Here is a 12,605-nt window from a genome sequence, read left to right as displayed (position 1 = left end):
ACTAAATACATAATCTCCCTTCCCCATACTTTTCCTTCTCCTGTATTCTCTAATCTTAATAAATTGGATGACTCATTTACAGTCCAATCAGGAACACAGCCATCCCACAATACTCTCTCTCACACACATAATTGTGTAGCCTACATTTTTAAAATCTCTCTTACTTTTCTTCCCTCTTCTCCATTCCCATGTCTTAGGATAGGTCCTTAGCATTTCTCAACTTATTCCTGTAGTAGATTCCTGTATTAGTCCATTTTCATGCTGCTGATAAAGACATACCCGAGACTGGGCAATTCACAGAAGAAGTTTAATGGACTTACAGTTCCACGTGGCTGCAGAGGCCTCACAATCATGGCAGAAGGTGAAAGGCACATCTCACATGGAGGTAGACAAGAGAAGAAAGTTTGTGTAGGGAAACACCCCATTATAAAACCATCAGATCTCATGAGACTTATTCCCTACCACGAGAACAGCATGGGAAAGACCTGCCCCCATGATTCAATTACCTCCCACTGCGTCCCTCCCACAACACATGGGAATTCAAGATGAGATTTGGGTGGGGACACAGCAAAACCATATCCTTCTGTCCCTGGCCCCTCCCAAATCTCCACATTTCAAAACCAACCATGCCTTCCCAACAGTCTCCCCAAAGTCTTAATTCATTTCAGCATTAACTTAAAAGTCCACATTCCAAAGTCTCATCTGAAACAAGACCAGTCCCTTCTGCCTATGAGCCTGTAAAATCAAAAGCAAGTTAGTCACTTCCTAGATACGAAGGGGGTACAGGCATTGGGTAAATACAGGCATTCTAAATGGGAGAAATTGGCCAAAACAAAGGGCCTACAAGCCCCAAGCAAGTCCAAAATCTAGGAGGAGAGTCAATCTTTTTTTTTTTTTGAGACAGAGATTTGCTCTTCTTGCCCAGGCTAGAGTGCAATGATGCGATCTTGGCTCGCTGCAACCTCTGCCTCCCAGGTTCAAGTGACTCTCCTGCCTCAGCCTCCTGAGTAGCTGAAACTACAGATGCATGCCACCATGTCTGGCTAATTTTATATTTTTAGTAGAGATAGAGTTTCACCATGTTGGCCAGGCTGGTCTCAAACTCCTGACCTCAGGTGATCCGCCTGCCTCGGCCTCCCAAAGTGCTGGGATTACAGGCATGAGCCACTGCGGCTGGACAGCAGTCAAATCTTAAAGGTCCAAAATGATCTTCTTTGACTCCATGTGTCACATCCAGGTCACGCTGATGCAAGAGATGGGCTCCCACAGTCTTGGGCAGCTCCAACCCTGTGGTTTTGTGGGGTTCAGCCTCCTAGCTGCTTTCATGGGCTGGCAATGAGTGTCTGTGGCTTTTCCAGGTGCATGGTGAAAACTGTTGGTGGATCTACCATTCTGGGGTCTGGAGGACAGTAGCCCTCTTCTCATAACTCCACTAGGCTCTGCCCCAGTAGAGACTCTGTGTGGGGTCTCTGACCCCATATTTCCCTTCTGCACTTCCCTAGCAGAGGTTTTCCATGAGGGCCCTGCCCCTGCAGCAAACCTGCCTGGGCATCCAGGTGTTTCCATACATCCTCTGAAATCTGGGTGGAGGTTCCCAAACCCCAGTTCTTGACTTCTGTACACTCACAGGTTCAATACCACATGGAAACTGCCAAGGCTTGAGGCTTGCACCCTCTGAAGCCACAGCCTGAGCTCTATGTTGGCCCCTTTCAGCCACAGCTAGAGCAGCTGGGACACAGGGCACCAAATCCCTAGGCTACACACAGCATGGGGACCCTGGGCCCAGCCCACAAAACCATTTTTACCTCCTAGGCCTCCAGGCTTATGATGTGAAGGGCTGCCATGAAGACCTCTGACATGCCCTGAAGACATTTTCCCCATGGTCTCGGTGATTAACAGTTGGCTCCCCATTACCTAAGTAAATTTCTGCAGCCAACTTGAATTTCTCCTCAGAAAATAGGATTTTCTTTTCTATCGCATTGTCAGGCTGCAAATTTTACAAACTTTTATGCTGTTTCCCTTTTAAAACTGAATGCCTTTAACAGCACCCAAGTCACCTCTTGAATGCTTTGCTGCTTAGAAATTTATTCTGCCAGATACCCTAAATCATCTCTCTCAAGTTCAAAGTTCCACAAATCTCTAGGACGGGGCAAAATGCTGCCAGTCCCTTTGCTAAAATATAACAAGAGTCACCTTTGCTCCAGTTCCTAAGAAGTTCCTCATCTCCATCTGAGACCACCTCAGCCTGGATTTCATTGTCCACATCATTATTAGCATCTTGTTCAAAGCCATTCAACAAGTCTCTAGGGAGTTTCAAACTTTCCCACATTTTCCTGTCTTCTTCTAAGCCCTCCAAACCATCTCAACCTCTGCCTGTTACCCAGTTCCAAAGTCGCTTCCACATTTTCAGGTATCTTTTCAGCAGCACCCTACTCTACTGGTACCACTTTACTGTATTAGTACATTTTCATTCTGCTGATAAAGACGTACTCAAGACTGAATAATTTATATGGGAAAAGGGTTTTATTGGACTTATAGTTCCATGCGGCTGGGGAAGCCTCATAATCATGGTGGAAGGCAAGGAGGAGCAAGTCACATCTTAAGTGTATGGCAGCAGGCAAAGAGAGAGCTTGTGCAGGGAAACTACCTTATAAAGCCATCAGATCTTGTGAGACTTATTCACTGTCATGAGAACAGCATGGGAAAGACCTGCCACCATGATTCAATTATCTCCCACCGGGTCCCTCCCACAACATGTGGAAATTCAAGATGCAATTTGGGTGGGGACACAGCCAAGCCCTATCAGTGAAAATTAATAGAGAATAGAAAAACAATATAGAAAATCAAGAAAACCAAAAGTTGGTTCTTTGAAAAGATCCACAAAATTGATACACCTTTAGCTAGTTTGACCAAGAAAAAATTAAGGCTCAAATTATTAGAATCAGAAACTTAAAAGTTTTAGGGCATTACTACCAACTGTGGAGAAATAAAAAGGATTATAAAGTGGACTTTTTTTTGAAATACACAGACAACCAAAACAAACCAAGAAAAAAGAGACAATATAAATAGACCTCTTAAAGAGCAGGTTAAGTCAGTAATCAAAAACATACCTATGAAGCTAAGCCCAGGCCCAGATGGCTTTACCAATAAATATTATCAAGCATTCAAAAAGAATTAACACCAGTTCTTTACAAACTCTTCCAAAATAACAGAAAAGGAGGAAAATCTTCCCAGCCCATTTCATCAGTCAGTATTATACTGACACCAAAACCAAATAAAGATATCACAAGAAAGAAAAGCTACAGATAAATATATCTTATAACTATAGATGCTAACTTCTCAACCAAATACCTGCAAACCAAACCTAGAAACATATAAAAAGAATTATATACCATGATCAAGTAGGTTATGTTTTTTTGAGACAGTGTCTCTCTCTGTCACCCAGGCTGGAGTAAAGTGGTGTGACCACACCTCACTGCAGCCCCTAACTCCTGGGCTCAAGGCCTCCTCCTGCCTCAGCCTTCTGAGTAGCTATGTAGCTATGTGTACAGGATCTCACTATGTTGCCCAGGCTGGTCTCAAATTCCTGGCTTCAAGTAATCCTCCTGCCTTGGCCTCCCAAAGCATTGAGATTACAGGCATGGTCCATCACTCCCAGCCCCAAGTAGGATTTATCCTAGGCAAGGAAGATTGGATTAATATCCAAAAATCAATGTAATATATCCTATTGATAGAATAAAAGACAAAAGCCACACAATTATCTCAATGAATACAGATAAAAATCCCACACATTTTCATGTAAAAGAATTCAATAGGAATAGAACAGAATTTCCTAAACCTGATAAAAAGCATCTATGAAAAACCCACAGCTAACATCACACTTAATGGGGAAAGACTCATGCTTTCCCCCTAAGGACAAGAATAAGACAAGAATATCTACTCCAACCATTTCTGTTCAACATTGTACTGGAGGTTCTTGCCAGGGCTATTAGGCCAGAAAAATAAACACAAGAATCCAGGCCACCATGGCTCACGCCTGTAATCCCAGCACTTTGGGAGGCTGAGATGGGTGGATCACAAGGTCAGGAGTTCGAGACCAGCCTGGCCAACATGGTGAAACCCCATTTCTACTAAAAATACAAAAATTAGCCTGGCATGTGGTGGATGCCCGTAATCCCAGCTACTGGGGAGGCTGGGGCAGGAGAATTGCCTGAACCCAGGCAGCAGAGGTTGCAGTGAGCTGAGATCACGCCACCGCACTCTAGCCTGGGCAATAGAGCAACACTCTGTCTCAAAAAAAAGAATCCAGATTGGCAAGAAACTAGTAAAACCCTCTGTTCGCTATAACATGATCTCATAAACAGAAAATCCTAAGTCGTCCACTAAAAAACCAGAAACTATTAGAACTAATAAATGAGTTCAGCAACATGGCAGGATATAAGATCAATATACAAAATCAATTCTATTTCTATACACTTTTAAGTGAAAAATCTGAAAATAGAACTGAGAAAAAATTTTCATTCACATCATCTAGAAGAATAACATATTTAAAAAATTATTTAACAAAAGAAATATAAAACTCCTCAGAAAACTATAAAACATTGTTAAGAGAAATTGAAAAATATCTAAATAATTGAAAAAAAAATCCATGTTTATGGATTGGAAGACTTAACATTGTTAAGATGGCAATACTCCCCAAACAAATCTACAGATGCAACATAATCCCCATCAAAAGCTGATTTCGTCATAGAAATTGACAAGCTGATTATAAAATTCATATAGAATTTCAAGAGATGCAGAATAGCCAAAACAATCATGAAAAAGAATAAAGTAGGAGGACTCACACTTCTCGATTTTGAAACTTACTATAAAGCAAGAGTAATCAAGACAATGTGGCACAAGGACAAACATACACATGAGTAGAATAGGCTTAAGACCCAGAGATCTCTGGTTAACTGATTTTTGACAAGGATGCAAGACTATCAAATGGAGGAAGAATGTTATTTTCAATAAATGGTGCTAGGACAACTGAATATCCACATGCAAAAGAATGAAATTAGAGCCTTACCTCACACACTATATAAAAATTAACCCAAGGCCAGGTGCAGTGCATTATGCCTCTAATTCCAGCACTTTGGGGGGCTGAAGTGGGATGATCGCTTGAACCCAGTAGTTTGAGACCAGCCTGTGCAACACGGTGAGATCCTGTCTCTACAAAAAATAAAAAAATTAGTCGACAGTGGTGGCACACACCTGTAGTCCTAGCTACTCAGAAGTTGAGGTGGGAGGATTGCTTGAATCCAGGAGGCTGAGACTGCAATGAGACAAGATAGTGCCACTGCACTCCACCCTACATGACAAAGCACGACTCTGTCTCAAAAAAAAAAAAAAAAAATTAACTCAAAATGGATCAAATACCACTATATAAGAGCAAAACTATAAAACTCTTAGAAGAACTAAGCGTAAATCTTCACGACTTTAAATTTAGGAAAGGATTCTTAGATATGACACCAAAAGTACAAACAAAAAAGAAAATAAAATCGGTAACTTGGATGGACTTCATTGAAATTAAAAACTCTTGTACCTAAAAGGACACTATCGGGATGTCCCGGCGAGTCCCAAGCTGAAGGAGGCGGCTCCGGGCAGTGCAGAGCGCTGGTGGTGGGCCCAGGCTGCAGCGTGTGCATGCCCGGGAGACATAATCTTGTAGAAAATTTCAGCTGTAGCCCTTGGAGTAGAAGCTGAAATAGCAGAAGCTGTATGATGCATTATGGTATTGAAGAAAATTCACTTTTGTATTAAATATTTGGAATATAAGGAAATAAGGAAAGGTGGCTGAAAATGGTGCAGAAGAAAATACAAATCTCACGCATAATGGATGAAAGGAACTGACAGGCCACTTTTACAAAGAGAGAGTTTGGATTAATGAAGAAAGCCTATGAACTTAGTGTGCTCTGTGACTGTGCATTTTCAACAGCTCTAACAAACTGTTTCAATATGCTAGCACTGATAGGGACAAAGTTCTTCTCAAGTATACAGGATATAATTAACCTTATGAAAGCACAACCAACTCAGATATTGTTGAGGCTCTGAACAAGAAGGAACACAGAGGGTGTGACAGCTCAGACCCTGATACTTCATGTGTGCTAACTCCACATACAGAAGAAAAATATAAAAATATTAATGAGGAATTTGATAATACGACGCAGAATCATAACATCGCACCTGGTTTGCCACCTCAGAATTTTTCAATGTCTGTCACAGTTCCAGTGACCAGCCCCAATGCTTTGTCCTACACTAACCCAGGGAGTTCACTGGTGTCCCCATCTTTGGCAGCCAGCTCAACGTTAACAGATTGAAACATGCTCTCTCCACCTCAAACCATATTACATAGAAATGTGTCCCCTGGAGCTCCTCAGAGACCACCAAGTACTGGCAATGCAAGTGGGATGTTGGGCACTACAGACCTCACAGTGCCAAATGCAGCTGGAAGCAGCCCAGTGGGGAATGAATTTGTAAACTCAAGAGCTTCTCCAAATTTGATTGGAGCTACTGGTGCAAATAGTTTGGCAAAGTCATGCCTACAAAGTCTCCCCCTCCACCAGGTGGCAGTAATCTTGGAATGAACAGTAGAAAACCAGATCTTCGAGTTGTCATCCCCCCTTCAAGCAAGGGCATGACACCTCCACGGGTAAGTTGAACCTTTCTTCAACTTCATTCTTTAAAACATGTATTTTTATACATAGTCTGTAGCTTCCTTTGGAATTTTCTGTGCCACTGTAGAATCTATACCTATTCCTAATGAATATTTCCATTCAAAATTAGTATTTGAAGAGACAACACTATTTTAAATACACAAAAATCAGATTATGGAAATTTGCTTAATGGTTATTTAAAATTAAAGCTAAATATGAACATGGATGGAACTGGAGGTTATTGTGTTAAATGAAATAAGCCAGGCATGGAAAGATAGGTACTGCATGTTCTCACTCATATGTGGGACCTAAAAAAATTGATCTTGTGGAGATAGAGAATAGAATGATAGCAGATGCTGGGAAGGGTGTGTGGGTGGGAGAGGCGATAAAGAGAGGTTGATTAGTGGGTAAAACCATACACTTAGATAGAACAAATATACCCCTGTATTCAATAGGAGAGAAGGGTGACTATAGTTAGCAACATTGTAGATGAAGTATATTTCAAAGTACCTAGAAGAGAGGACTTGAAATGTTCCCAACACATAGAAGGGATAAATACTCAAGATAATAAATACCTCAAATACCCTGACCTTGATCATTACACATTCTATGAATGTAACAAATACTCACATGTACCCCATTAATATGTAACATACTTCCAATCAATTTTTAAAAAGTAAAATATGGAGAGATTATTATGTTTAACTTTTAATTTTACCAGGCTAGAAGCATTAAACATGACTTATTTATTCTGTTTTTTTTTTAAAAAAAGGACACTATCAAGAAAATGGAAGAGCAACCCACAGAAAAAGATAAAGTGTTTAGAATTCATATATCTGAAAAGGGACTTGTATTCAGAACACATTAAGCAGTCTTATAACTCAATAATAAAAAGACAACCTAAATAAAATACGGGCAAAGAATCATTAGAGTGTGTGAAAGGGTGTTTTACATTTATGTTAGACCTAGCTACTAATGGACTCCCAATAAAGGACATTTTTTTTAAAAAAAAGTATGATATGTAGACCATTGGCATCAGAATCACCTGGGATGCTTGCTACAATTGCCAGTTTATGGGTATCTCTGTAGACACAGTGTACCAAGAAGACTGGAGGCAGGGCTCAGGAATCTGCATTCTCCACCAAATCCCTAATCACACTAAAGTTTGAGAACCACTTATATAGAATGTTATTTCACAGACTAATATCTCAGATAGGTCTCATTCTATTTGACATTTTCAAAGAGTTACATTGTCAGCTGGTGGACATTTGTCTAGAATTCTAACACAAGTGATAATAGCACACAATAACACACAATATTCATTAATGTTGAACAATGGTATCTGTTATCTGGTAGTATGAAACCTTAGAAAATTGCTTTTCTTTCTATACATGTTATAAATCAATAGCATAAGTCTCAATTTTTGTCTTAGAAAAAAAACATAGGCAAAGTACCTGAACAGACATTTCTCCAAAGAAGATATACAAGTGGCTAATAAACCTTTAAAAAATGCTTGACATCAGTAGTCATCAGGAAAACACAAATCAAAACCACAGTGAGATTTTATTTTACACCCACTAGTGTGGCCAGAATTTAAAAGTGAGACAAGTACTAGCAAGTATGCAGAGAAAGTGGAACCTTCATACACTGCTGGTGGGAACATAAAATGATGCAGCCTCCTTGAAAACAGTGTGGCAGGCTTCAAAATGTTAAAGATATAGTTATCAAATGACATAAAATTTCACTCCTGTGCATATATCCAAGGAAAATGAAAACATATTTCTACCAGGAAATGTGTAATAAATGTCTATGTCAGCAATATTCATAATAGTCAAAAAGTGGAAACAACCAAATGCCTACCAACAGATGAAATAGTAAAACGTGATTTATACATACAATAAAATATTATTAGGCCATAAAAATGGGTGAAGTACTGATAATTGCTAAAACATGGATGAACATTGAAAACATTATACCAAGTGAAAGAACCCAGTCAAAAGATCACACAGTACATGAATTCATTCACATGAAAGTCCAGAACAGGGAAATCTATACAGACAGAAAGCAAACTTAGGACTGAAGTGACGATGTTGGGGTTAGTAAGAGGGTGAGAGCTAAAGAGTATGGGGTTTGAGGTTCATTTTGATGAAAATTATCTAAAATTGACTTTGGCAATAGATGCACACATCTGTGAATACAATAAAAATCACTGAATTATACACTTTAAATAGGTGAATTGTAATGTATATAAATTATATCTCAAAGTGATGCTCAATGCTTTGCTTATTTTGCTTGGTTTTTAGAACTATATGCATTTATTACTTTTATTTTAAATATTCATTGTATTGAAAATAATTATTGTGGAACCATTTTATACCAAGAAATCTAATTATTATGAGTATTTTCTTACCATTGTCCCCATTTATTCTTATTTCATATTCTTTGTAGAGTTTTTGTATGTTTTTGATAATTTCCTCCATGTACTGTCGCTCTGATGGCATCTCCCCCTCCAAACTTTTATGGCGATTAAATATCCCAAGCCCAATATCTGCCCAGTTTTCCTGTAAATGTTTAATAATCTTGAGAGTATCATATTTTGACAGTAGAACATCCCCAGTAAACTCTTCTTTTTTCTCATTCAGGATCTAAAGAGTGAAAGGAAGAGGGAGAGTAGCATATTATGCACTAATGAGTTTATCAAAGTCTACCAGATGCTTATTCCCCAGTGACTCCCAATTATTTTGGAGTTGCATATCCTATTATTATTATGCTCCAAAGAGATGGTATATGACATATATCTTATTTTTTAAATTAAAATGAATTTAAACTAATTTTGGTACTCTATGAGATAACCCATAGTTTACCAGGATGAAAATCATTATATTAAATCCTATGTGGTTAAAAAAAAAAAAGTGGTGATAAGCAATTAAGTCCTACAAAACTAAGCATGTTTAATTACTATTGGCTTTAGTAAGGTTGTAATATATGTTTACATGATCCCCACTAGACTGGGAAAGTTCCTAGAATATACAAGTTGTATTTTATTCATGTTTTGTTTATCTGTCTAAACCCAAGTCCAAGTCCTGAACATGACATATCAATAAATATTTGTGGAAAAATAAGGTACAATTTATATATATAATTTGGCATTATTTGTGCTCAGATAATAGAAACATTACCCAGCCTTCAATAAGAGTAATTAGCATGGGGAAACAGTGTAGAAGAGCAATTAGGAGTAAGAACTTTGAAACTGGAGAGATCTGGACTCAAATTCTGACTCTGCCACTTACCTTTTATAGATAACTTAGGTAAGTTACTTAACATCCTAGGCTTCGATTTCCACATCTGGGACATGGAGATTATAAGACTTGCATCATAGGGCAGCCATGAAGAGTAAGTAAGATAATATATGGAAAACACATTTTCAGCTCCTCACAAAGAGTACGTGCTTAATAAATGAGAGCTATTACTATTCCTAAATTGAAGAAGTATGACTTTTTTCTATTTTTTCTATGCATGTCAAAACCTCCAGATAAAAAGTAAAAAAAAAAAAAAAAGTCACTAAACTAGACATGTTGTATATACAACAGGAAATATCTTCAATTCTGAGAATATACTGTTCAAGTCGTTCCTAAAGAAAAGAAAATGGTTTGTTGGGATCTTATGCAATTTCATTAGGGAATGATTTTGATATTCACTTGGAAGTATTTCAATGTCACATATATTTTCCTTTGTCAGACTACTACAATATGATAGTAATTTGATCAATGAAATCTATTTTCCAAGCTCCAAGCCCTAAAGATTATGTTATTAATGTATAAACAAAATGTGGTATATAAATACAATGGGATATTATTCAACCTTGAAAAGAAAGAAAATTCTGACATTTGCTGCAAAATGGATGAACCCTGAGGACATTATGCTGAGGGAAATAAGCCAATCACAAAAGTCAAATACTGTATGATTCCACTTATATGAGATGCCTAGAGTAGTCACATTCATAAACAGAAAGTACAACAAGATTGCCCAGGGGGTAGGGGGAGGCAGAAATAGGGACTTACAGTTTAATGGGTACCGAATGTCAGTTTGGGGAAAAGAAAAAGTCCTGGAAATGAATGGTGGTGATGGTTGTACAACAATATAAATATATTTAGGGCAACTGAACTGTATGCTTAAAAATGATTAAAATGGTAAATTTTGTGTTGTATATATTTTACCACAATAAAAAAAGTTATTAATTTTGGAAGTCCAATTTGTCCTTAAAACCAGATATAGGATAGGCACAAACGTTACTTATGTCTGACAATTAGATAATAGCATTGAACTACTCTCACCTGTAGGGAGCCGAAGGTCCGTGGGACGTGACCAACTCAGCGTTCCACTTGAGGCTATATGATCAAACAGCAAACTGTTTATCATGAATGCAAGATGTGAACAAACTCACACTGCGCCTGCCACCAAAAGATTTGCTGAGGGACATCACTCATTGGCGCTGGGCTCCTTGAAGTTATCTATTGAGAAATCTAGCACCTATTGTTCAAAGGATGCAGTCTCACAAGCCTGCTGTGAACCAAATGGCCCACTGACAATTACCCGACAATCACCTCCGCCTTTCTTGCTATCTCTTTTACCTAATACATTCAGAGGGCTGTGTAAAGCTCAGGGCCCTTGTGCACTAGAGGCAAGGTGCCCCCGATCCCTTCTTCCAAATATACTCTTTTGTCTCTTGTCTTTTATTCCCACGTTCGTCCCACTTCTTTCAGTCCCCCTAGGTCCGTGCGGGTTACATAGTGGCATCCGAACACAGGACTTCAAGGACGTGAACAAAGAAGGTCTGCTGGAACAGAGGAACTAAAATTGACAAGGCAAACAGCGACCCCAGGGTGAGTCCGCCAGCAGCGGATATAAGGTCAGTGCCCTAAAGAGGTACCGAGAGCAGTGCTTTAAAGAAATAAAGGGAATGGGAAGTTTTCTGAATCAGGGTAACATGGAGCAGAATTTGTCTGTTGAAGAAAAACATGATGTACAGTTGCTTAAAGTTTTGTTGAAACGAAATGGTCCTCAGGTTAGTTCTCAGACATTAACTAAGCTGCTGCAGGAGGTTATTACACATAACCCATGGTTTCCACAGGCAGGCACTCTTGATGTGGAAAATTGGGATAGAGCAGGAGAAGGATTAAAACAGGCTCATCAAAAAGGTCTTAAAGTTGATTCTTCAGTTTTCTCCACGTGGAGTTTAGTTCGTACTGTACTTCTGCCATTATCTCCTTATTATTCTGCAGGACAGCAGGCTGAATCTAAAAATCTGAAAGAATCTGTCGTCCCACTCACAGCTCCAATTGAAAATAAAAAACAGGAGAGGGAGGATAAAAATTGGCCTATACCGCCTCCTCCAGTTGCAGAAACATCTGTATGGCCTCCTTTGGTAGCAGAAATAGAAACCCCAATACAAATAATTTTACGCTGTGCTGCCATAGCTGGAGAGCCCTTAGGACCTTGTGCTTTTCCTATTTCCATAAGGCCTGATCCAAATAATCCACAGCAGGTTATTCATGAACACACTCCACTAGAGTTTAAGTTGTTGAAGGAATTAAAAGCAAGTGTGGTAAATAATAGCGTACAGAGTCCATTCACCTTAAGATTGCTAGAATCTGTGTTTGGTGCTATGCATCTTTTACCCTTTGATGAGAAACACTTGGCGCGAACTTGCTTGTCTGCTAGCGCATATCTGATATGAAATTTAAATTGGCAAGAAATGTGTGCAGACCAGGCTAGACAGAACCGTGCTGCTGGAAATGGAGACATTACAGAGGATATGCTGTTAGGTAATGGCCTTTATTCAGACCTGGAATGTTAAATGGCACTCCCAGATGCTGCTTATCAGCAGTGTGCACAGGCCACTAAACGTGC

General features: G+C 39.1%; 1 protein-coding gene and 1 pseudogene across 10 annotated transcripts in view; one reads left to right on the top strand and one right to left on the bottom strand.

The window, feature by feature from the left end:
* AXDND1 (axonemal dynein light chain domain containing 1) overlaps positions 1-12,605 on the bottom strand; it is a 177,767-nt gene that overhangs the window by 91,806 nt on the left and 73,356 nt on the right. For 8 of the 10 annotated variants that reach the window (XM_055255123.2, XM_063627440.1, XM_055255124.2 and 5 more), the window contains 2 exons: positions 9,106-9,340; positions 5,069-5,211 (listed from right to left, as the gene is read on the bottom strand). In XM_055255123.2, the coding sequence (XP_055111098.1) occupies positions 5,069-5,211; positions 9,106-9,340 (378 nt within the window). The remainder of the gene's footprint in view (positions 1-5,068; positions 5,212-9,105; positions 9,341-12,605) is intronic. The other 2 variants (XM_055255128.2, XM_055255125.2) reach the window with 1 other exon arrangement.
* LOC129469090 (myocyte-specific enhancer factor 2A-like) lies at positions 5,842-6,700 on the top strand (annotated as a pseudogene).

This window comes from Symphalangus syndactylus, chromosome 12 (assembly GCF_028878055.3).
Source record: "Symphalangus syndactylus isolate Jambi chromosome 12, NHGRI_mSymSyn1-v2.1_pri, whole genome shotgun sequence".
Classification (NCBI taxonomy): domain Eukaryota; kingdom Metazoa; phylum Chordata; class Mammalia; order Primates; family Hylobatidae; genus Symphalangus; species Symphalangus syndactylus.
Note: the sequence above shows the minus strand (reverse complement) of the source record. Positions and strands in the feature narration are given on the sequence as shown.